This window comes from Anabrus simplex, chromosome 1 (genome assembly GCF_040414725.1).
Source record: "Anabrus simplex isolate iqAnaSimp1 chromosome 1, ASM4041472v1, whole genome shotgun sequence".
In the NCBI taxonomy this organism is placed as follows: Eukaryota; Metazoa; Arthropoda; class Insecta; order Orthoptera; family Tettigoniidae; genus Anabrus; species Anabrus simplex.
The window spans coordinates 35,871,059-35,898,691 of record NC_090265.1 but is presented as its reverse complement, the minus strand read 5'-3'; the positions used below and the strand labels follow the sequence as shown (position 1 = coordinate 35,898,691).

The following is a 27,633-nucleotide window of genomic DNA, read 5'->3' as shown; positions in this document are numbered from 1 at the left end:
GATTTTTACCTGGATCTGAGGGCTACTAAACCTGCATTACAACATTTGAGGAGGTATGTGACAGTGCGATAGCAGCCCGAGTCTATAAAGGCATGAGGACTCATCAAACTGGCCACGTCACTTCATAATTTTGCAGTCTTTCAGGTTGAACAGCAGTCACTTGATACGTCATCAGGGTTATAGTACCATAGGGTTTTGTTTACCATAGTTTCCAAAATCTCTCCTCTTTTCAGTATTAGCATAAAGTAATCCCCATTATTTTTCAGCATCAAAGTTTGGCAAACTTACTGCCTACAAACAGGGAGAATAAATTTAACCACAAATAACAAGGGCCACAAAAGTATTCAGGAAGTAAGGTCACAAGCAATAAAAAATCCAGCCAGCTTAAAGCTACAGATATAGCTCTAAAGTTAGGAATAATCATTTCCATTTCCTTTACTAGCTGTGGAACCTTAAATGTTCAGTGCACTTAATATCACTAGGAAAAACATATGTAAATTCATCCGTTGCTGGAGAGTACTGGAAAATTACTATTCCTAACCTAGGCTCTAGATAGTTCTATACTTAGTTTCCTAGTAAAACATAAAAAGGATAGCACCCTACTCACAATATGCTGCATCTGACACTGTACAAATAAAAGTATATAAAGTAATCAACAATTGTGAGACTGGAGAATAAAAGTCTAAGCATCATGATAGTCCCGTAAGTGATGTTGCATTAATAACCTGTCCTTGAAAGTCATCTTACAAATTTTACATTTCACTGTCCTCTTCATGCTGCGCACTCGTCTTTTTGGTTTGCTCTCGGGAGGAGGGGATGATGATGACTGGTGCTCGACTCGCATGTGCTTCACGAGATAGGAGCTGAGCGGAAAGGATTTGCCGCACACATCACAGAGGTACGGTTTGAAGCCTGTGTGGTTCGGCATGTGAATGTCGAGACAAACCTTCTGCGCAAAGTACTTATGACAGACATTACACTGATACGGTGAAATACCCGTGTGAATACGTATATGTTTCTTTAGGCAAGTTGCAGCTGTAAAGCCTTTTCCACACAAATCACACATATACGGCCTATCGTTGAAATGATGCCGCATGTGTACACTTAGGTAACTCTTAAACTTGAAGTTTTTACCACACATGTCACACTTCCATGGGTTAGCATGACTTGCCTGATGTGTCTTAAGATAAGACAAACTTGAGATACTTTTCCCACAAATATTACATGTGAATGGCTTCTCTCTGAGAGGATTGTGAGTGTTAATATGATTATTTAACGACGATTTTCTTGTAAAAGCTTTAGAACAGATGTTACATATGTGAATCTTTTTGTCCCGTTTATCCCGCTTTGGAACATGACGACCAGTATTGTCCTCCTTCTGAGCAATACTTTTACTCTTATATTTTTTAATACGTTTTATCTTTTTTAACATCAAAACACTATCTGAATGTTGTGACTGAACCACACGACTACTGGGCAGAACTTCCTCTACTACAGCTTTAATTTTCTCTTCAGTACCGGCATGTGACTTCACCACATGACTACTGGGCATAGCTTCCTCCACTGCGGCTTTAACTTTCTCTTCAGTACCGGCATGTGACTGCACCACACGATTACTGGGAAGAATTTCCTCTACTATGGCTTTAACTTTCTCTTCAGTACCGGCATGTGACTGCACCACACGATTACTGGGCAGAACTTCCTCTACTATGGCTTTAACTTTCTCTTCAGTACCGGCATGACTAGTTGTCTGATCTAGAAGATCTGTGTTATTTGGAACTGTTTCTTGTGGGGATCCACTGTCTTCAATATTGCTATGGTCACTAGTATCTCCAATATTATTATTATCATCATTATTGTTGTTACAACGAAGTATATTCACGGACTCAGGATTGGAAGATGATAAAGGGGGCATAGGATCTACACTCAATGGATCAGATTGCACAAGACCACCGGACAAATTTGTACTCAGAGGGTCAATTTCTGTAAAAGGCAGCTTCTTACGAGAACGTTTGGATTTCCCAATAACACTTCTCTTTGGTGAAGGGGAACTCAGAGGGTCAATTTCTGTAAGAGGTAACTTCTTACGAGAAAGTTTGGAATTTCCTACAACACTTCTCTTTTGTGAAGGGCATTTTCTCTTTGAATTAACTAATGCTGATTTCTTAGCCATAGTATCAACCATGTAACCTTCATCCAAGATTTGTTCAAACAGCTGTTTGCGGCGTGAACGCTTAGTTTTCTCCGAAATACTTCTAATTTTCTTCATATGTCCTGTAGTAGAACGTTGTTTAGGAGAAGCAGCAGATGATCTGTTGTTGGAAAATTTTCCATGATTACCAGCACTTGATGCAGAAGAAGAAGTGACAGAATTACTGACAGGCCTGGAAAAGAAAAAAAAACACATTAATATGAGTTTCTCATTCATTTCATAGACAATTACATAATATATCCTTAATTCTGGCAAAATTTGCATAAACAGCATACACACACAACAAACATAGAAAATAAACTGCAACAGCATCGAGACCTTTAACATTCTGATTATTGATGTGAGGTAAGGAAACAACAAAAGATCTGTGAATGAGAAAACACAAACATTTAAAATAAGTGATACAAGACTTATAGGGAGCAAGCTTGTACCCCAGGTGAGGAAATATATTATACAAGCTGATACACAGAATTTCTGAGAACTCAAATATGCTGCATGAAATAGAGCAATACCAAGTTCGGACTCTCGGTTCCTCTTGGTGTATGTTCCTACTATTAGCCTGCCACATAAGTGCACGTTTTTACGAGTTTCGGTGCTTTTCTTTACATCGCGTTCTTGTGCTTCTGCAAATTTCAAAATGGCTGATGTTAAAGAATATGCATGAAGTTTTGCTTCAGGCTCAATAAAATTGCAGCTGAAGCCCATCGAATGCTAAAGGTGGCTTTGGGAGACCAAGCTTTAAGCCAAACACAAACATTTAAGTGGTTTAAATATTTCAAAAAGACCAGGAATTCGTGGAAGATGACACACATTTGGATCGACCATCATCATGGATAACTCCCGAAATGATAACATAAGTGTGTGTAGTTATCTGTGAAGACAAACCATTCACGACATTTGTAATCATGTTGGAATGTCATACGGAACATATCGACACATTCTAGCAGATGAACTCAACGTGAGACGAACTGCATTGAAGTTTCTTCCTCATCTTGAGAGAAATGACCAGGGAGACCATCAGATTCTGGTGGCACTGAGCTCCAAGAAACAATAAAATATGATCATAACTCCTGTGTAGGGTCATAACTGGTAATGAATCATGGGAGTAAGGTTATGACCCTGAAACTAAGCAGCAATATTCTCAGTGGAAGTCGCCTTCCTCTCCATAGCTGAAAAACCCTGCCAAGTTTACAAACCCTGCAAAGTTTGCACTAACATTCAAGATGGTACTGATAATTTCTTTTGACATTCAGGGAATTGTGCACAAGGAGTTTGTTCCATCGCATCAGACTGTCAAGAGGAAATTTTACAAAGACTTTCCAAGACGACCAGGGGAAGATATGAGGCGCAAATGACCTGACATGTGGAACAATGGGGACTGGTTACAGTATCGTGACAAGCCCTTACACACCTCGCTTACTGAGAGGGATTTCCTGACAAAATATTCATGTGATCACCATTCCACACCTGAGCTGGTCCCCTGTGAAGAGATGTAGCTAGAATACTGAACATGGATAAACAAGAATTTGCAATTAATACCACCACCATTACCGCCACTACCACCAAGGCTTTTATGGAGGCAAATATTGTACTGAAGAAATTAGACCATCCAAATATAAGAGCCTGGATGGGCAAATTTCCTTCAGGGTATTTAAAATAATAATAATAATAATAATAATAATAATAATAATAATAATAATAATAATAATAATAATAATAATAATAATAATAATAATAATAAAAGTGATTAGACAAAGAGAAAACGCCATTGGAAATTTTGAACTAGTATAGTTTTCAAGAAATTCCAATGATTTTTACAAAGTGCAAGGGAGGCATTCATAGAAAATATATTGCCAGAAGGTTTCCTTTAATAAACAAAATATAGTATATCAATAAAGTAACAATAATACTAAATTTTACTGGGCGTATTGACCGTGCGATTAGAGGTGCGCAGCTGTGAGCTTACACTCGGGAGATAGTGGGTTCGAACCCCACTATCGGCAGCCCTGAAGATGGCTTTCCATGGTTTCACATTTTCACACTAGGCAAATGATGAGTCTGTACCTTACCTAAGGCCACGGTCACTTCCTTCCCCGCCGGGCTGAGTGGCTCAGACGGTTAAGGCGCTGGCCTTCTAACCCCAATTTGGCAGGTTCGATCCTGGCTCAGTCCGGTGGTATTTGAAGGTGCTCAAATATGGCAGCCTCGTGTCGGTATATTTACTGGCACGTTAAAGAACTCCTGCGGGACTAAATTCCGGCACCTCAGCGTCTCCGAAGACCGTAAAGTAGTTAGTGGGACGTAAAACAAATAACATTATTATTACTTCCTTCCCACTCCTAGGCCTTTTCTATTCTCACATTGTCGCTATAAGACGTATCCGTGTCAGTACGACGTAAAGCAAATTGTAATTTAAAAAACTAAATTACAATAATTATTTTTTTGCTTTACGTCGCACCGACACAGATGTTGAATCAAAAAACCAGAGGGCTTCTGTACATCTCTGGTAGCCTATACAAAATATGGCAATTTAAAAAATTCTCTGCTGATAGAAAAAGACTTATTTTCAAAGATAAACCAAGCAAGTTGGCCATGCGGTTAGGGTCGCGTAGCTATGAACTTGCATTTGGGGGATGGTGGGTTTGAATCCTACTGTTGACAACCATTAAGATGGTTTTAACATTTATTTTATGTTAATATGTAGGCTGCTAATTGTAAACACAGATATATTTACTAGATCTAATTCTCTATATTTAGTGGAATTGTTACTTTCTGAGAACTACGAAAAATCATGTGTATGCATAGAAAATTAGAGTTGTGTCGATGATTATTATTATTATTATTATTATATACGTAATTTTTGTACTGTCTTAGCATAAGGAGGTACTGATATAACAGATAGGTATTTTTCATGTATTTTAACTTATTAATACATAGGTTAGTTATTGGGAATACATAGACTACATTTATACATCTAATTCTGTATATTCAATGGAGTTGTTACTTCCTGAGAACTGTGGAAAACCACACGTGAATGTATAAAATTTTAGTCTGTCAGTTTTTATTATTATTACTTTTACCTGCACACGTACCTATATATATTTTTGCATTTCATTTTTTAACTTATTTGTTTTGTATTATGTACTTACTGTGAATACAATGAAATTTCCATGTTCTATCAAATCATTTACGAAAAGACCTGGAAAACAGTTGATTGGAAATCTACCACCAGGGCGACAGCTCTAAATGCAGATCACTGATGACTGTGTGTATATATTTTCTTTTCAACTAATTGTATATACTTATTTAATGGAGTTATCACTTGGGGAAAAGGCTTTGTAATATCAAAACTTGATGTGATGTGAAGAAGGTGGCTGCAGGAGAAACCTGAATCTGAAAGACAGATGACACATAGGAAAGCAGTTCACAAGCACTGAATGTTGTTGCTGCTGTCTTATCAGTACACATCACACAGACGTAATGGGAACGGTGACTTTAATGTGCCATGAATCAGATCACTGTATCGATTCAGTAACGTGAACGGAATCAAATGAATTGAATATCCCATCACTAAACAGCATAGGATCTGGAAGGCAAGTAAACCAATGCATAAGTATCCTCTGGATTTTCCAAGAACCAGCAGTTCAACTTCATGATGTAAAATGTAAAATGTTACGGAATAGTCCCACAACTAGATGGTGACAGCTCAAGCATTTACTTCAAATGACATGAAACTTAACACCTGTAGACGCATAACAACATGGAATGTTCACACTTGGTTACAGTTAGCAAACTAGATGACCTAAAATTAGAAATGGCAAGGATATGAGTTGACATGATGGGGGTGGCTGAAATGAGATGGCCCGATAATGGTGATTTATGGAGTGGTAATTATGGAGAGATTCACACTGGTACCATAGAAAATGAGCTGCGATAGTGCTAAAGAAATAACTAGGCAGGAAAGTTACACGATATGTGCAGCACAGTGGGAGGATCATCTTAGTCAAACTTGGTACAAAACCAATTGATACTGTAATAATACAAGTATATATGCCTACATCCAAACACGACAATGAAGAAGATTTTTTTTTTCTTTGCTAGGAATATACATACTAAGAGGTTTTTAACACCCCATTTATACTTTATTCTTTGTTAAAAACCTCTTAGTATGTATATTCCTTGTATTATTAACTATTACCATAACATCTCATTTCACTTGTTATTCTTTAAAATAATATTGTCTTAGGATTTCGCCACAAATGATCTTTGCTTCAATACGGCTGATGATGACCCCTAGATGGGTCGAAACTAGTACCGTATAATTTTGTAATTTTGTGAATATATTGTATTGAAAAGGTGGAAACATTTACGTTATTATTATTATTACTTATATATTATTCTCAGTTCAATACGGACCAAAAACATGAAATTCTTTGTTGCATCCTTTAAGTAGTCTCATTATGACATGTAACGATCTGTATGCTTTCCCAACAATGTCATCAACATGACCCTTCCAGTGCAAATTACTTTCAAATCTCACACCTAAGTATTTGCACTTGCCATCTTTTGGGATAACTACCTCATCCAAAGTATATTCAAATTCAATTTTAAAGCTCCTGTTTGTAAATGTTGTAACAGTTGATTTGCCTCCATTAATCTTCATATTATTTTCTTCAACCCATTCTTGGATACTGTCAAGGTCCCTTTGTAATTCTGAACAATCCTCAATGTTATTTAATTCCCTATAAACAATTATGTCATCTGCATACAATCTTATTTTCGATGTTATATTGTTCCCTAAATCATTTGCGTATATTAAGAAAAGTAACGGACCGATTATACTACCCTGTGCAATTCCCTTCCAGACTTTCTCTTCCTGTGATATATTATTTCCTACTTTGACTTTCTGAACCCTTGAATTTAGAAATGTTCTTATCCAACGTATAACCCTTACATCCAATCCTATTCCCTCCAATTTCTTTAATAATATTCCATGTTCCACTCTATCAAAGGCTTTGGAAAGATCTATGGCTATGCAATCTAACTGGCCTCCTGAATCTAACTGATCTGATATGTCCTGCTGAAATCCCACCAGTTGTGCCTCGCAAGAAAATTTCTTTCTAAATCCATACTGGCTCCTCATGAACCAATTTTTATCATCACATATCCCTCTGATGTACTTTGCCATTAAACTCTCCAGTATTTTACAAACTATACTGGTTAGGCTGATTGGTCTGTAGTTCTCTGGTTTCCTTTTATCACCCTTTCCTTTATAAATTGGTATTATTATAGATTCCTTCCATTCCTTTGGTATCACACTATTATTTATGACATAGTCAAAGAGAAATTTTAAATAAGGCACTATATACCACCCCATTGTCTTTAATACCTCCCCAGTAATTTGATCACTTCCTGCTGCTTTTCCTTGCTGAAGCAGTTGGATTTCTCTGAAAATATCTTCATTTGTGAATGAGAAGCTTCTTGTTTCCCTCTGTGTCTCTCCCTCTCTATCTTCTGTTACGGTTTCCAAGTCCTGACAATCTTCTACTGAATCTCGGAATTCCCTACTAAAGAGGTTTGCTTTCTCAGTATCTGTTAAATAGTGTTCACCCCCTTCTCCCACCATTGTAGGAATTTGGATTCCTTTTCCTTTTTGATTCCTAATATATGAATACAGCTTTTTCCATTTCCCTTTGTGGTCATTACCCTCTTGAAGAATGCCATTCATATAATTCTCTTTTGCTTCCTTTTTCACTCTATTCAGTTCCCTCATTAGCTGTTTTCTACTTTCTCTACTCTCCCTACCTTCTTTGATTTTCCTGTTTACTATTCTACATTTTCTTTTTAATTTTCTTATTTCCCTTGTGTAATAAACAGGGTCTGAGGTCATTTTACCCTTCTTAACAGGTACAAATCTCTTCTCTCCTTCCCAAATGATTCCTTTAAATTTAGCCCAAAGTGTATCCACATTATTCCCTTCACTTATCCAACAACTGAATTGTGATTTAAGGTAAGTCCCAAATTCATCAACTTTAGTTTTTCTGTATAATTTCTTGTCTTTTGTGACCCTCTTATTAAGCATTTTTGGTACAAGTCCTACATCCATTATTACAGCCTTATGGTCACCTATTCCTTCAATTACCTCAGTTTTATCAACAATTTCCCATGGTTTAACCAAGAATACATCTAGCAAGTTATTGAGACGAGTTGGTTCTTGTACTACTTGTGTAAATCCTCCCTCCCAAATTAACTTATTTGCCAGTTTCTGTTCATGGGCTTCACTTGCAGCTCCATTCCATTCAACTTCAGGCAAGTTTAGATCTCCCCCAATTATTACCGTATCATTATTGTTTTTATGAGTATAATCTATTATTTTCTCAAATATTTCCATGTCTCTTTCCTCTCATCCAGGCCTATATGTTCCTATAATTCCCACCTCCTTCATATTATCACAAACTAATTTTATCCCTAATATTTCATCCCTTTCATCAGTAAACCATTCATGCGAACAATAAGTTTCCTTCACCAGAATAAATACCCCTCCTCCCTTTTTATCTCCTCGGTCTCTACGATAGACTGTATACCCTTCTAGAAATACTTCTGTATTACCCACCCCTTCTCTCAACCACGATTCCACTCCTATCACCACATCCGTCTCATAAGATTCCATCAATGTACCGAATTTTAATTGTTTATTTACTACACTCTGACAGTTTACCAAGAGCAATCTCAGACCTCCTTCCTCCCTAAAACTTGACTGTTGCAATTGGGTAACGTTTGACTCATGAGTTGAGAACTTCCCTGGAACCCAGATCCTTGTACATAGATCTTGATTTAAGGGTCTGGGTTTTCTGGCAAGTTTCCCTGTATGTGCCAGTTTAGTGGTATGGGTTTTCTTAAGTACAGATTAGTTTGCAAATCTCTGTTGATAATTGTAGCAATTTGTCTACAGAGAGTTGCTTTTCCATTACCATTTAGATGTAACCCATGTCTAGTGAACATTTGCCTGCCAAGACCTAAAGTATCTACTACATACACATTTCTAAAACTCTTACTTAATCTCTTGATTTTTATATTTACATCATGTACAGCTTTGTTCACACATGAGTCCTCTAAAAGGTCAAACCTGGGTGGCACATTTACTACAATTACTTTTGAGTCAAGTAGTTTAAAAATCTTACCTCTGAGAGTCGTAATTAATTCCTCACCTTCATTTGCAGCAATGTCATTTGTACCACTCACAATCACCACGTAGTTGTCCTTCTCTAACACAGGATCACAACTTGAAAGGACGTCTTCAGTTTTGGCACCTGGTTTTATTAGTCCTAAAACCTCAGTTTCTGGATTATGCAGCTCATCCTTGATGCCTTCTGCTATACCCCGCCCTTGACTGTCTGCGTAGAGATGAATCTTTGGCGATCTTGACTTTCGGTTGGTTTTCTTACCTCCACTGGATTTAAAATTATTTGGAAAACTTGGTGTGTCTTCTTCTGGAACTTGCTGCAATAACTGAAATCTATTTTGGCACTGCAAAGAGTTTTTTCCCGGTTTTAAGTTGTACGTAGTTTCTCCCATATGTTTAACATTAGGCCTAAAATGGCCACGCGTCACTTCCGTCCACGGCGATCTTTCTTCTCCAATGTCTTCTTTATCTTCCAGTTTCTTTATTCTGTCCTTTAAGCTTTCATTTTCATGTTTCAGAGCGCATAAGTCCTCTTGTAGCACTCCTAAAATCTTAATTATAGTTTCGTAAGTCTCTCTTTCTTGTTGTTCTGCCTCACTCTCAGTTTGTTTACACTCGGGACACAGCCACTCACTTTCTTCAATATCAGTCCTATTTACAATATTTGCACAACGAAAATGGTACCATTCATCACACTTACGACACAGAATCCCATTTTTAACTACTCTTCTGCATTTGCCACATTTTTCAATGCATCTTACACCATTATCTACTACGGATATCACAGACTCACACACAGTAGTCGCCATCTTGAATCACCATAGACCGTCCAGTCCGAAGACATGTTCGGCTCGCCAGGCGCAGGTCTTTCGAGTTGACTCCCGTAGGCGACCTGCGCATCGTGATGACGATGAAATGATGATGATGATGAAGACAACACATACACCCAGCCCCCGTGCCATTTGGAATTAACCAATTAAGGTTAAAATCCCCGACCCGGCCGGGAATCGAACCCGGGACCCTCTGAACCGAAGGCCAGTGCGCTGACCGTTCAGCCAACGAGTCGGAGGGGCGAAAAAGGGTGAAGAAGCGGTTGAATGCCTTTAATGAGGATACTTATATCTCAGAAACTGAAGATATTACACACCTGAAAATTGGTATTTGGGATCTCATTTAAAAACAAAGAAACACGTATTTTTATGTTTTTGGAAATGGGGGGTTAAACGGAAGTGACAAATAGGGGTGAATTTTTAGATAGATTATAACTACAGTGTATCTCAGAAAGGTAAAATGTTACAGACGTAAAAATTGGTATTTGGAATCACCTATAAAAGTAGAGAAACATACGTGATTTGTTTTTGGAAACTCCACTTAAGGGGAACTAAAAAGGGCGTAAAATTTTAAAACGAGCATTTCTACAGTATATCTCAAAAACGTTACATGTTACAGAAGTGAAAAATGGTAATTTTTATCTGCATTACAAATAAAGAAACATGCATTTTTAGTTTTTGGAAAAATTACTTGGGTGGGGGTAAAAGTGAATGAAAAAGGGGTTGAATTAATTAGGATACTGATATCTCAAAAACTTAAGATGTTACTGACGTGAAATTTGGTATTTGAAATCTCCTTTAAAAATAAAGAAATACGTAGCTTTGTTTTCGGAAATCCATTTTAAGGGGGGGGTGTGTGTGTGAATTGAAAAATTAGTTGAAATATTTGTATGAAGATACTATGATCTCAAAAACGAAAGATTTTGCAGATGTGAACATTGGTATTTGGAATCTGCTTTGAAAGTAAAGAAACATGTATTCTCGGAAAATCCAACGAAGGGGGGGGGGGGGGGGGCGGAAGTGAAAGAATTGAAAAATGAATTGAATTAATTGTACGTGGATACGTAGGCCTACATGTAATCAAAACTAAAGTTGTTACAGATGTGAGAATTGGTATTTGTTTCTCCTTTAAAAACGAAGAAAAACGCGTTTTTGTGGGGAAATCATCTTGGGAGGCGCGGGTGAAAAGGAGTTGAATACCTTTTATGAGGACACATATCTCAAAAACTTAAGATGTTGGAGTCGTGATAATTTGTATTTATAGAAGATCCTTTACTATTAAACAAACAAGTACTTTTTGCCGTAAAATTCACTTGGGGGGGGGGGGGGGGGCTTATTGTGAAAGGAAGTGAAAAAAGTGATTTTTATCTGGATACTCATATCTCAAAACTGAAGGTAACAGGCATGAACAACACATCTTCTTTATTCTTTGGGTGGTTGGGGTGGGGTAAATCAACTTAACGATGGTGGGGTGAAAAAGTAGTTGAGACCCATTGATTTTACTTTTCATAATGTACTTATTCTGATCATGAACCGATCATTTTTAATCTTTCCTGGGTTCGGTTTCAAGACCCATCTTTTCCTTTGAAGAACTTAAAGTTAGATTACAGCAGTTTCTCCTAGTATATAAATAAAAATTTAAACACATTTGAAACAAACGATAGGAATTAAATTGACCCGTGCAATTGTTCACCTCTATAATAAGGTCAATAATGCACGGAAGTATATAATTCATATCTCCAGAAATCCTGCGCACTTGCCTACGCGCGACAATGGTGCTGGTCACATTATCAGCAATGACGATTACAGCAGATATAATTTACCGCCAAGTAACAGTCTTGCATCTTAATAATAATAGTAATAATAATAACAATGTAAATTCAATTAATATCACCACCCTAATAATAATAATAATGTTCTGGACCATTGTCAAAATATGCAGACCGCCCTTGAAACGGGTTCTGGCCGGGTAATGACTACGAATGCAGTCTTGCCTCGGGTTCAGTACCGCCAAGGCACCCAAGACGACACCACGCCAGATCCCTCAAGGATTTGATCCATATTAAAAATGCTTACAGGAAAAGATTGCAAAGATTTAGCAACCCAACTGACCGGGTGGAATACCTGGACCTAGCCTGGGAAGTACAAAATCAATGCTGGAAAGAAAGATTGAAAAATGGGAGGAACTTTGCCGTAATCTCTCAGAAAAGAAGTCAGATCGCGAATTTCGGTGGATTATATATAAAACGTTAAGCATTCAAATATAAATTTCAGTATAATACTGTAGCGAAGCACAGGTATCTTGCTAGTATTAATTAAAATTGCCGTGGTGACATATAGGGATACACATCTTCATACACTATTTTTTCACCAAATAAATACATTGATTAAAAGTTTTAACATGCTTAGCTGTACCTTCAACCTTTTTATTTTGATGCTCTGAACGTGTGAAAGTCTTTAGAACTTTCTTTTTACTGTGTGATAAGATTAAATTGAAACACTCATAGCAAATACATAATAATCTGATCTATGATAGTCTTATGGTGATGATGGGATAGGAAAGGGCCAGGAGTGGGAAGGAAGCGGCTGTGGCCTTAATTAAGGTACAGCCCCAGCATTTGCCTGGTGTGAAAATGGGAAACCATGGAAAACCATCTTCAGGGCTGCCGACAGTGGGATTTGAACCCACTATCTCCCGGATGCAAGCTCACAACCGCAAGCCTCTAACCGCATGGCCAACTTGCCCAGGGTTTGTTATTTAAAGGGGCCTAACATCTAGGTCATTGGCCCTGAAGAAGTTGAAGGAATATTCAACCATCCTAATGAATTAATGGGAGGAATTAAGGCAAAAGAAACCTCGTCTTGGGAGACTGGAATACTGTGATAAGTGAAGGGAGAGACTGCACAGCAGCAGGAGCATTTGGTCTGGGTGAAAAGCATGATGAAGGAGACTACTTGATCGAGTTCTGCACAAGAAATCAACTAATTGCTACAAAGTTTCAACATCATCCAAGGAGGAGGTATACATAGAAGTCACCAGGCAACAAAAACCACTAGCAAACTGATAATATTTTAGTCAGAGAGACATACAAAAATCAAGTCAAAGATTACAAGAGTTACTCCAGCCCAGACATCCATAGCGATTATAACGTGGTAATAAGTGAGTGAGAGCTTAAATTTAGAAGACTGGCTATGAAGCCAGCCATAGGTGGAATGTTTCAAACTTGAAGGATGTAAAAGTAAGGCAGCTTATAGTGAAGTGACTGATAAGTAATATACAATTTAGAAAATAGTTTCAATGAAGAATGGATAAAAATAAAGAATGGTTTTAAAAGGTCAGCAGAAGAAATACTTGGCAAGCAGAAACTGCCAGCTAGGAAAAAAAAATGGATTACAGATGAATTAACTCATCTAATAACTCTATGTAGGGATCACAAGCAAGATGTTACTGACAAAGATGGAAGGTATTACAGGGCTGTAAGGAAGGAAATAAACAGGAAGTGTAAGCAGACAAAAGACGCATTCTTACAGGAAAAGTGTAAAGAAGCTGAAGAGATGATGAAGAATGGAAAGACTGAAACTTCATATGCCAGTGTAAAGACTTTCCTTGGTAAACAAAGACTCAGGGGAGGGGTGATACAGGCTGAAGATGGAACTCTTAGGTATATACATACAGGATGAGAAAGGGGAATGATAAAAAGAGAACCTGGAGGGGCTGTATGGAGGAAGAAATGTACCAACAGATAAGCTGGAATATCCTGAGGAAGCAGATGAAGAAGATAAAGGAGATAAAATTCTGAGGGAAGAATTCAGTTTTGCAGTGACCAGGATGTAAGATACGAAAGCTCAAAGCACTGACAAAATTCCACCTGAAGTGATCAAAGCAGCAGGAATCCACTTTATGGATACATTATATGAACTAGTTTGCCATATATATGAAAATGGAGATGTTCCTGCAGACTTCAAGAAGTACCTCTAGTTCCAATACCAAAAAAGGCCTCAGAGAAAAGATGTGAACAATACTGCACCATCAATTTAATATCGCATGCTTCTATTATACTAACAGCCATAATCTTAAAGAGGGCTGAGTCAACGGTAGACACTTTAACACTCCATTACACGCGTAATAATTGTATCTTGGTTACATGCGTGGCGGGGATTCCCTCATCATGCACAAATAAGTGAATAAATTGTGTCTCTTTTGTTCTATTGAAGGAGAAAGGGCCTAAAATTTCCTCACAGTATTGTTGTTTTAATTTAATTACATTTTATGTCCTTCATTGGACCACGCTAATCAACTTTATAGAAAGAATTTTTTAGTTTCCTGTCAGCCCAGTACTTCTTCATTCTCTCTGATCTTATCCTTCTTTCATCAGAAATCATCCTTCCTATTGTCTGTTTGTTCATTCTGATTTGCAGTCTGGTTTATTTGTCTGTGAGTTTCTTGATTTCGTCGGTTTTGTTTCTTAGGTCTTCCACTGTAATTTGTAGTTCATCCATATCTTCCTTCATTTCTGTAATCCACTTAATGTTGCACTTACTATTCCATAATTTTTCTATTATTCTCCTGATGATCCTGTTCTCTGGTATCCTGATTAGATGTCCAAAAAATGAAATGTGTTTCTTCCTGATTGAGCTCATTACTGGTTCTATTTCCTTGTAGACTGTTTCATTAGAAGTATTGTTGTTTACTTAAAGTTATTTAATTTTTGTTATGACCTGAATTAAAATAAACGAGAAGGGGAAGTAATATTCCCTCGCTCATATTCCTGATTTTTTATACGCCCTAATATGCATAATACCAATAATGTCCAATAACGGACCATTTATATTGGTATTATAAATTTACTCATTCGGGACAAATATTTCAGATTCTCTATGGGAATCAACATCTATATCATCTAATACGCATAGGCAGAGATTCCCCGCGGTGTTCATTTTACAATATCTTTTTATTTTTCTAGTTTTTTAATGTATAATAAACACTACAGTACAATTCATATCAATGAAGAACAAGTAAAATAGTAACAATGGTAAAAAACAGTAAAAGTAGTAAGCAAAAAGAACTAAAAATATGTACACTGTAATTTATTCACATATTTGTTGAGAGCACTAACAATTTGCTTCATACTTTATAAAACTAGCAACGCACACTATGGTCTCAGCAGCATTTAGTCATCATCATCATCATCCATCCCGGGTTCACTGCACTGTTTGCAGGTTGTTCTGGTGTGTTCCCTGCAGATCAGATTGTTACAAGTCTGGCATCTAGTTATAGTCTTCCTGTTCTTCCTTGAAGGACAATAGTGACATCTCACATCCTGCTGTGTTTGCTGGTCTATCTGAGGATCATCCAGAGCTCATTTCCTTGGGAAAGAAAATATGCCACATATTCTGGTCTTCATCATATTTGAAATATTTGATTCATACAATCTGTGCTTGCAATGGACAGACACCAGTGCCTTTCCTGGACTGTATAAAAAGTCTTTCCTTGAATCTTCACCTTGTGTATTGTGCCTGAAAATCACAAATGCATTTACACCTCCTACATTCAACATGAAGAAAAAAATGGTTAGAGGCCATGTGGTTGCCACTCTGGCTACAGAATATTTTTTCTGTAAAGCGTCGCTCATATCTACTCCAATTTTTGTGCTGTTATAGCAATTGACTATCTGTGGTTTTTCAGCATCAGCACTAGTTTCATCTATGCTGTCATCATCGTGCATAGTCGAGATTAGTACAACTACTTTGTCCCTTTTAGGTTTGTATGAGACAAGAGTAGTTGAACTAGAAAACCCGAATATGGAGCTGGGAAATTTCCCGTCTTTGCTATTCACAGTAAAAAATTCTAGAATCTCCTTCTTGTTTTTACGTATTGTTCCTAACAGTGTGAGGTTTTTTGCAAGAAGTTCTCTGCCAGTGGAAGCGATGTAAAAAAGTTGTCACAGGTCACATTACGTCCAGTATTTTCCAAATGTTCGACCATCCGGTGCACCACAACTGTGGTTGAGTCGTTGACATGGAATGGATCTGGAGGCTGGTTTCTCATGAAAATTTCCATGTTAGAGGTACAAAATGTCTCTGCATCAAAGCAAGCCCAAATTTTTATGCCATATTTTCCCAGTTTGTTTGGCATGAACATCCGAAAGCTGCAACAGCCTCTGAAATTTGGTAACGTCTCATCTAGGTCACAAAAGCACTATGGCTATAGTTAGATTTACAGTTATTCACAAAGTCTTCGAACACCTCTCACACAGAACAGTTTGTCAACTTCTTTCCTTTGCGGCCTGTTACGATTGGATGTACCATCAGCGCGAATCATTTGCAGTAAGAATCTGAATCAATTTACTCCCATTACTAAACGAAATAGTTCAATTCCAAGTCCGTCTTTCCTCCATAAATCCTGTAGGTTCTGGCGGGGTGATTGTGAAACTCCTGCAAGATAGAGAAGACCTAGGAAGGCCGCCATTTCAGCGAAGTCCATCTCCTTTGCATCTCTTTCCTGAATGTAGGATTGCTGAACAGATCTTATTTTGATATTAGTATACTCTACTATCTTGTTCACCATATTGTCTGGAAAAAACAATTTAAAACATTCTATCTCACTTTTAATGTTCCGCAACCCTCGAATTGGCCCTGGTAATTTTGTAACAAGGTTACATTCAGGGGCGAAGCGTCAGGGGAGACAGGGTAGACAGCGTGTACCCTTAACATTTTGTGAACGAAATACTGTGTGGTTAATTTAATTATGTTTAGAACATTCATTATTTCCATGTATCCCCGCTTTACTTATTTTCGGCTCACTTCGGCAATGCTAGGGCTCGGGTCAGTTACACGAAGCACGTAGATGGAAGTAGACATTGTCCGTTCTGTGTACTTTCCCTTTAATTTTCAAAGCTTTCAGATAAGGCAGCACTAACGCTATCTGTAGGTGCTGACTGTGGAACTATGACTTAATTATAGCGAGATTTCTCTGCCCAGTTGACAGACTTACCAGCGTCTCTTCTTGCTCTCAATGGCTAGTATTTGGATTTCACTTATAAAGGTGCTCTTATTGGCTGCCATCTCAGACATGCTTTTAATGTAATTAATTTGAATTTACTTTATGATAAGACACGTCTAGAAATAAAATAACAATATTCAAATTCAATATTCATTCTGGTGAAAGAAGAATTTGTAAGCTACGAAAAAGTTAAAGATGAGACACATGAAATTCTAGGTGTAAGGCTCATTTCTAAAGATAATAGGCAACTTGATATATTTGGAGTGTACAGATCGGGAAAGGGTAGCACTGATGCGGATTCGGAATTATTTGATAGGATAGTCAGCTATGTGGGAAACGACATGGAAAGAAATGTGATTGTAGCGGGAGATCTGAATTTGCCAGATGTCAATTGGGAAGGAAATGCGAACGACAGAAAGCATGACCAACAAATGGCAAATAAGTTAATATGGGAAGGACAGCTGATTCAGAAAGTGATGGAACCAACCAGAGGGAAAAATATCCTGGATGTGGTGCTGATAAAACCAGATGAGCTCTATAGGGAAACTGAAGTAATAGATGGTATTAGTGATCATGAAGCTGTTTTTGTGGTAGTTAAAAATAAATGTGATAGAAAGGAAGGTCTTAAAAGTAGGACTGTTAGGCAGTACCATATGGCTGACAAAGCAGGTATGAGGCAGTTTCTAAAAAGTAACTATGATCGGTGGAAAACGGTAAATAAAAATGTAAACAGACTCTGGGATGGGTTTAAAGAAATTGTTGAGGAATGCGAAAACAGGTTTGTACCTTTAAGGGTGGTAAGGAATGGTAAAGACTCACCTTATTATAATAGAGAAATAGAGACTAAGAAGGAGGTGCAGACTGGAAAGAAATAGAGTTAGAAATGGCTGTGGAAGTAAGGAGAAATTGAAGGAACTTACTAGAAAATTGAATCTAGCAAAGAAGGCAGCTAAGGATAACATGATGGCAAGCATAATTGGCAGTCATACAAATTTTAGTGAAAAATGGAAGGGTATGTATAGGTATTTTAAGGCAGAAACAGGTTCCAAGAAGGACATTCCAGGAATAATTAATGAACAAGGGGAGTGTATATGTGAGGATCTTCAAAAGGCAGAAGTATTCAGTCAGCAGTATGTAAAGATTGTTGGTTACAAGGATAATGTCGAGATAGAGGAAGAGACTAAGGCCAAAGAAGTAATAAAATTTACATATGATAACAATGACATTACAAGAAGATACAAAAGTTGAAAACTAGAAAAGCGGCTGGAATTGATCAGATTTCTGGAGATATACTAAAGACAGTGGGTTGGGATATAGTACCATATCTGAAGTACTTATTTGATTATTGTTTGGTCGAAGGAGCTATACCAGATGAATGGAGAGTTGCTATAGTAGCCCCTGTGTATAAAGGAAAGGGTGATAGACATAAAGCTGAAAATTACAGGCCAGTAAGTTTGACATGCATTGTATGTAAGCTTTGGGAAGGCATTCTTTCTGATTATATTAGACATGTTTGTGAAATTAATAACTGGTTCGATAGAAGGCAATTCGGTTTTAGGAAAGGTTATTCCACTGAAGCTCAACTTGTAGGATTCCAGCAAGATATAGCAGATATCTTGGATTCTGGAGGTCAAATGGACTGTATCGGGATTGACATGTCTAAAGCATTTGATAGGGTGGATCAAGGGAGACTACTGGCAAAATTGAGTGCAATTGGACTAGACAAAAGAGTGACTGAATGGGTTGCTATATTTCTAGAAAATAGATCTCAGAGAGTTAGAGTAGGTGAAGCTTTGTCTGACCCTGTAACAGTTGAGAGGAGAGTTCCTCAGGGCAGTGTTATCGGACCTTTATGTTTTCTTATATATATAAATGATATGAGTAATGGAGTGGAATCGGAGGTAAGGCTTTTTGCGGATGATGTTATTCTCCATAGAGTGATAAATAAGTTACAAGATTGTGAGAAAACTGCAACGTGACCAACGACAGCAGGCAATGGTATGTTGATAAACGGGGCTAAAAGTCAGGTTGTGAGTTTCACAAATAGGAAAAGTCCTCTCAGTTTTAATTACTGCGTTGATGGGGTGAAAGTTCCTTTTGGGGATCATTGTAAGTATCTAGGTGTTAATATAAGGAAAGATCTTCACTGGGGTAATCACATAAATGGGATTGTAAATGAAGGGTACAGATCTCTGCACATGGTTATGAGGGTGTTTAGGGGTTGTAGTAAGGATGTAAAGGAGAGTGCATATAAGTCTCTGGTAAGACCCCAACTAGAGTATGGTTCCAGTGTATGGGACCCTCACCAGGATTACCTGATTCAAGAACTGGAAAAAATCCAAAGAAAAGCAGCTCGATTTGTTCTGGGTGATTTCCGACAAAAGAGTAGCGTTACAAAAATGTTGCAATGTTTGGGTTGGGAAGAATTGAGAGAAAGAAGAAGAGCTGCTCGACTAAGTGGTATGTCTCAAGTGTTATTACAATATTATAAGTCCACCTGTTCAATACAATACAATATGATCCACTATTTCATATGGTCAAATGTTTTTTATACATAATACATAAAAGTCAAAGGTACATGTTTCACCCTCCTTAGGGGCATCATCAGCCTATATCAATCTTAAAAAATAATAATAATACATATACTTATAAATTATAGGTTAAAATGTTGAAAATGGTTTCGTAAAACATTATACAATAACATCTAAAACAACGATAATGCACCAAAGTATGTTAAAAGAGTGAAATTAACAGTTTGAAGATTAAAACGTGATTAAACATGAGAATTTGAGAGTCTAAAACTAAAATGGATCCATATTTTTATAATATCATTAAGACTGTGAAAGCCTTGAGTATAAAAACAATCATCAAAGGGGGGATGTTTCTTCAATTCCCAAGTTGAATCCAAGGTGGTAAAATCACTTTCAGTTATTTAAAACGGAAGTGTGAATGTAATAAACAAGTTTAAAATGTATATGATTGGGATATCTGAAAGTCAAGAAGAAAATGGAACTTCTGTAGAGGCGATGCTTGTGATAAAACGTATGTCAAAGCTAGCAGAGTTCGGAAATTATGGTAGTCGAATGGATCTAAAAGATAGTCAAGTTGATATATAATTCCGTTGAAACATGTGTTGGAAGAAATGTTCAGGATTTTTCGTACGGAGCGTATTAAGTACGTCAGGTTGTTACAGCAGCGCTGATGATGCCCCTAAGGAGGGTGAAACATGTACCTTTGACTTTTATGTATTATGTATAAAAAACATTTGACCATATGAAATAGTGGATCATATTGTATTGTATTGAACAGGTGGACTTATAATATTGTAATAACACTTGAGACATACGTCAACTTCAATACGGAACCAAAATGAGAATAGTCACTTGTAAGTGGTATGTTCCGAGCTGTCAGCGGAGAGATGGCGTGGAATGACATTAGTAGACAAATAGGTTTGAATGGCGTCTATAAAAGTAGGAAAGATCACAATATGAAGATAAAGTTGGAATTCAAGAGGACAAACTGGGGCAAATATTCATTTATAGGAAGGGGAGTTAGGGATTGGAATAACTTACCAAGGGAGATGTTCAATAAATTTCCAATTTCTTTGAAATCATTTAGGAAAAGGCTAGGGTGCAACAGATAGGGAATCTGCCACCTGGGCGACTGCCCTAAATGCAGATCAGTATGATTGATTGATGAAATACGAGGTATAGCAAACTTACACCTGATACATGAATGACAGCATCTAAGCCCTTCAAGTACATGCATTTCCTTGCCCGCCAATATTAGTTACAGTATTATAACCCCAACAATTATTGGGTTACATTCTTATTAACGAACTCCAGAGTATCCATATGGAAATAACAAAACTGCTTTACTTGGTGCTGTATATTCCGTTAAAGTCAGTTTCTAGTGAACGCGCTACGAGTGCCTTCAAACGAATTAAAACATATTTAAGGAATTCGATGACCAACCAGAGACTGCCTAACTTGGGAACTCTAGCTATAGAGAAGGAATTGCTGTGGAATCTTAGCAAGACGCCTGACTTCAAGGCGAGAGTAAGATATTTTTGCCGAAATGAAGGACAGGCGGATTGAACTCATTTACAAGAATATTGTTTAAGGTGACTTGTACGAACAACTATTTATTTCTTATTTCTCTTATTAAATCTACATAACAATGAAATACATTACTATTTTTTATTCTAAAAGTATGTTGTTTTTTGACAACTCCCACTGCCTATTTATTCTATATTTAAAAATAAAACGAGTGGACGTAGGGTTATAGGTTGTTATAGGGTTTGTCTTACTTTCAAAGTCATTAATATAATATTGAATACAGATCTGTATGTGTTGGATTCCATATAATAATATGAGTAAAACAGTTTAAATTTTAAAAAATCTCTGGTTACCCCCTTACTTAGTTCACGCTTCGCCACTTGTCACACTGCCTGATTCGACCTTTGCCTTTCACCGGTACATAACTCCATGGAGTGATATTATCTTTCCCCAAGTATGTGGTAGTGTCAGCCAAATTAGAAGTTTCGTCATCACTACAAAGGCTCTCCTCCGAGTCGCTGCCCTGTGCTTCATTATTTCTCAGTTCCTCTTCATCTACATCACTGACTTCAGAATTTTTTCCTTCAAATGTTGAATGTAACATGATCAATCCATCTTCATCACCATCTAACTCAGCTAGCAAGTCCCTGATGCGTTATTCTTCTTTTTCAAAATCCATCATATGCTCTAAAGTGTACCATTCCTAAAAAGGAATATAAAAAGAACAATGAGTAACACGTGAAGGTACAACAAGAGCAACACCAACGAAAGTTAAGAATATAACTTATAATAGTCACACAGTCACATGCATAGGCAGTAACTCGCTGTCCTGTAGAAGAATAACAAACATCTACTCGTGTACATGCCTCGGCAGTGACTAATAATGACTCCACTTTGCGCGGACGATGTCCTTGAGAACAACACTTCACGCATCTCAATAAAATTTAAAATTCACGAAAAAGTTTAAACAGCGAGGAATCGCCAAGCTGTGTGTAATGGAGTGTTAATCACCGAAGATCAATTTGGTTTTAGGAAGGGAAGAGGCACAAGGGACACAATAATGTTGTTAAGGTTACCTAAGAGAGGGCAAGGACACATACATTGCATTTGTTGATCTAGAGAAAGCATTCGGCAAGGCTAAGCGATACCAGTTGTTTCAAATGTTAAAAGCAGCTGGAGTCAAGTTCAAGGACAGACGGAGTCATCTAAGAATCTTTTCAGAGGAGAAGTGGCTGTGATAAGATGTGGCAGACATGTCCATAAAGCAAACGTCAGACAAGGTGTAAGACAGGGATGTGGCCTCTCACCAGTACTCTTCAATGGGTACATTCAGAGAGCTCTAGATCAGATAAGAAACTAGGGGGGTAAAAAAAATCCAAGGAGAGAAAATAGATATGCTTCAGAAGCAAAATCTATTCTATTCTTTTATACTTGTCAGTCTCCGTTCCACTTTGTGTATTTTTATTTATTTCTTGGGGTGTACCATACTTATCCCTGATCCGTCTGATGAACGTGGTGTTTACTTCACAAGGAACATATTAACTGGAGCTAAGATAGTGCTGTCACCTCCCACTAAGAAGGCTAGCGTGCATTAAGTTATCTGGTGATGAATGAGAGTATCACTCACTACAGACCAATGGTAAAGCGTTCTTAAATTTAAATATTAGAGAAGTCTTCCTCGCAATCAGCTAAGATTTTCTTCTGAAGACATGGAGCAAAGTTCTCTGCGAAACGTAAAGGATTTCACCTCGTTTTCTTGACATGGTGAAAGCTCAAAAGGTTATCACAATGTCTACAATTACGGGCCGTGCAAGCATCGATCTAAATATATAAATCTTACTTCATATTACCTGTAGGAAATGATGTGTTCAATGCCAAGGTCAGAGAACCACTAAACTGTTCCAGAAATATATTTACTTTTATAACAAATTGTCATAAATCGTGCAACATTTTCCATACCATTCTACCATTCCCTGCCATCAGCTGAATTCATAGAATACAGTGTCATTCTGAGACTTCAACTCGAATAGATGTTTTTACCAAATGTGGCACATTAAACAATCCTAAGCAAGCTGTAAACAAACCAATCCTCAGTTGGTAGCAGCTCTTAGATTTCATGACCAACTACTGCAGAAGAAAATTTTCTAAACAATGTACACCTATGCCCGACATGAGCAGGGCTCTGCTATAAGACCGCTGAAGTGTTAGACCATTGGCTTTTTGTCAATAGCCAGACCATGCGCAGACCAATGACAAAAATCAGTAGCACAAGAAAAAATCCAAAAAAAATGTGGGCCAATGGATGACACGAAACAGAAACACCACTATGCAGGGACTCACTCCCTTTGAGACGCTCTCTCCTAAACACCCCTCAGGTGTTAGATCATTGGTCTTTCGTAACTAGAGGGATGCCACACAAGAAACAATCCTAAAGAGTGTGGGCCCATGGCTGACACGAAACAGAAACCCCACTATGCGCGGACTCACTCCCTTTGAGAGGCTCTCTGCTAAACATCCTTCATGTGTTAGATCACTGGTCTTTCGTGACTAGAGAACTGCCACACAAGAAACAATCCTAAAGAGTGAGGGCCCACGGCTGACACGAAACAGAAACCCCGCTCTACAAGGGCTCCCTCTCTTTGTAAAGCTCTCTGCTAAACACCCCTGACATGTTAGACCAATGGGTTTTGTCACTAGCCAGGACATGGGTAAAAATTCTGTACCCCGTGTGTGGAAGTGAGGTTAGAGATACAACATGGTGTGACTCGGACGACGTCACGTAACACTCGGCAGGCTTGCCAACTTATGCACTCTTAGTGACAAGACCACTGGGCTGGATTGGTTAGGTCTGGGGAGTGACAAGACCATTGGGACGAATTGGTTAGTTCTGGGGAGTGATAAGACCATTGGTCTGGATTGGTAAGATTCAGAGAGTGACAAGACCATTGGGCTGGATTGGTTAGGTCCGGGGAGTGACAAAACCATTCGGCTGGATTGGTTAGGTCTGGGGAATGACAAGACCATTGGTCTGGATTGGTTAGGTCCGGGTAGTGACAAGACCATTGGGCTGGACTGGTTAGGGCTGGGAAGTGACAAGACCATTGGGCTGGATTGGTTAGGTTCAGGGAGTGATAAGCCCACTGGGCTGGATTAGTTAGGGCCGGGGAGTGACAAGACCATTGGGCTGGATTGCTTCGGTCCAGGATCAATACTTTAGTTCTCGCAACCCAATACTCACTACATTCAGCTGCACGCGGAATGACTGCCGTTTGTTTCCACGCTCGCAGCCTTCTCGGGAAGGATGTTGTCAATTAAAAATGGGAGAGGATTTCCACCAATCAATACTTATTTATTGTATATATTAAACTACAGGACCGGTTTCGACCTCATATTCAAGGTCATCTTCAGCTGAACCATACACACATATTTATATGATGAAGCTTTGATTAAGATTGTGGTGTTGAAGGAATGCCATATGATGATGATGTACATTTAGTTACAAATGGGGCACGTCTTAGCGTGAACTGACGTATATGTCATTCTGTACAATATTGCAACTGTATGTCTAAAATGTTGAAGGTCTTAAAACTAGTGTATAAAACACGTCTTTTCCTAAACTAACTTATATATATGTACAAGATAAAAACAATATATAAAAACACTTCATGCATATGAACATTCGTTCTTGCTTGGTAGTCAATACATCGACTAACTTCCGTATTTAAGTCTTATTCACAGTTGTACACTTCAGCTGCTATTCTTAGAGTTTGTAAAATTGCATGGATAAAAGTTTTGTCTTCCTGTGCGTATGTGAGATAAAACACTTTCAATTTTAAAAAGGTGCCAAATGTATGGATGAAATTCAAGAAATATGTTCAGCTCTGCTGTGTGTGTTGCCCTTTTATTAGAACCAATTCATGTTGTCTTTTTGGCGTAACTTTGAAACCAATGTCATCCAAATTTACGGACGCCAAAAAGACAACATGAATTGGTTCTAATAAAAGGGCAACACACACAGCAGAGCTGAACATATTTTACTTGAATTTCATCCATACATTTGGCACCTTTTTAAAATTGAAAGTGTTTTATCTCACATACGCACAGGAAGACAAAACTTTTATCCATGCAATTTTACAAACTCTAAGAATAGCAGCTGAAGTGTACAACTGTGAATAAGACTTAAATACGGAAGTTAGTCGATGTATTGACTACCAAGCAAGAACGAATGTTCATATGCATGAAGTGTTTTTATATATTTTTTATCTTGTACATATATATAAGTTAGTTTAGGAAAAGACGTGTTTTATACACTAGTTTTAAGACCTTCAACATTTTAGACATACAGTTGCAATATTGTACAGAATGACATATACGTCAGTTCACGCTAAGACGTGCTCCATTTGTAACTAAATGTACATCATCATCATATGGCATTCCTTCAACACCACAATCTTAATCAAAGCTTCATTATATAAATATGTATGTATGGTTCAGCTGAAGATGACCTTGAATATGAGGTCGAAACCGGCCCTGTAGTTTAATATATACAATAAATAAGTATTGATTGGTGGAAATCCTCTCCTATTTTTAATTGTGCAATTGTCAATACGGAAATGAAGATTATAGATTACGAAGGATGTTGTCAAGCGCTGCTCAGTGCTGCCAACCTCTGTACTTAGGAACTAATGAATGAGTGGTGCTCTGATAGCTGGTGGTGGTGATTACTGTTACACGATCTGAAGCAGCCTTAGGCCTCTAGTTTACCGCGCAAGTTGGCCGTGTGGTTAGGAGCACGCAGCTGTGAGCTCGCATCCGGGAGATAGTGGGTTCGAACCCCACTGTCGGCAGCCCTGAAGATGGTTTTCTGTGGTTTCCCATTTTCACATCAGGCAAATGCTGGGGCTGTACCTCAATTAAGGCCACGTAGGAGCACGCAGCTGTGAGCTCGCATCCGGGAGATAGTGGGTTCAAACCCCACTGTCGGCAGCCCTGAAGATGGTTTTCCGTGGTTTCCCATTTTCACATCAGGCAAATGCTGGGGCTGTACCTTAATTAAGGCCACGGCCACTTCCTACCATAGTTCTGGGACTGAGCAACCACTCATTGCAAGGAAGAAAGACTATGTGAGCAGTGCACGTTGAGCATCTAAATCAACAACAGACAGTGGAGCATCTTAGAATTATCAACAAAAGACAATTGTACTCCAACAAGCCACAGAGATATCTTGCAGGTGGTGCAACTAGCATGAGGGACTTTCATTCCACCTATGCCCATAAATGTTATTTCCTTTGAACACATTTGATTGAAGATATTTTACACATCAAGACTGATCAAAGGCAGAAATGGATTCTGCTTGCCAGTATCCTCATAAGTTGTAACTAGTCAGCAAGACATTTCTATTGAGGCTAATAAACTCATGACTACAGCTTACCTGACTTTGTATCGAAAATGCTGTATCTCTCCATTGATGACTTCAGTAATTTCAACACTTATTACATTGTCACTTGAATCATAACTCTGAAGATCACAGTCTGTATTTTCAATGAAGTCATCTGCATCTGCACTCTCATCAGTATGAGTATCTACTTCCAAAAAATCACCAATGTAAATTTCATTATCCTTCGACTCAAACTCGTTGTCCTCTTTAAGTTCTGTATTTTCCAACTTCATCTCACCATTAGTTGTCGAATCATCAGGACAACTTGTGTCGTTCTCACACTTAATGTTTATATTTGCAAAAGATCCTGGAACATCACTGCTTACCTCTCCCTCACTGTCAACTATTTCAATAACGTATGTTTTATCACTGCCAGCCAAAAGATTACCTGAAGCCACTTCCATTGTAAGGATAGGTCGACTGTGGATAATTACAAAATGTTAAATCCACACATGCTTATCTATGATATTACTTGCTCCAGTCAGTAAGAGCCAGTGCTATGACAAGCATTCCAAAATAAAAGTGTAATGACAAGTTCTCTGTACATTCTGGGTTTCAATTGTCATTTAATTAAAGAAATATGTAACAGCTTTAGTTGAACTAGCAATGCACACTGAGCTATATCCTAGCAGCAAGCAATATCTTAAAAACAAAAACACTTCAAAATAAACAATTCACTTCTTACACTATCCTTTCATATTTGCAAATCAGTCCACAATTTTGCATTAAGTGTCCAAACTTAAGTATAAAAATATTGAAAGTATAAAACGAAATACGCATTAAACTTATCCTACATATCAATTACTGTTGTCTATGTTCTGCACTGATACACCCGGGATTGAACAGCGCTTTCAAACACTATTTTATTCTTATGTTTACATCTTGAATGCTTGACCGAAATAATTTGTTC

General features: G+C 37.9%; 1 protein-coding gene across 2 annotated transcripts; it reads right to left on the bottom strand.

Annotated features, from left to right (window-relative positions):
* On the bottom strand, positions 1-27,633 carry LOC136860563 (myoneurin). 2 transcript variants are annotated; one of them, XM_067138765.2, is made up of 3 exons: positions 27,518-27,633; positions 26,718-27,143; positions 1-2,384 (listed from the first exon to the last, which is right to left on the bottom strand). In XM_067138765.2, the coding sequence occupies exons 2-3, from the start codon at positions 27,125-27,127 to the stop codon at positions 683-685; spliced, it is 2,112 nt and encodes a 703-aa protein (XP_066994866.2). In that variant the 5' UTR covers positions 27,128-27,143; positions 27,518-27,633; the 3' UTR covers positions 1-682. The 2 variants fall into 2 exon arrangements, with proteins under 2 accessions (XP_066994866.2, XP_066994865.2); XM_067138764.2 differs by having other exon boundaries at positions 27,409-27,610.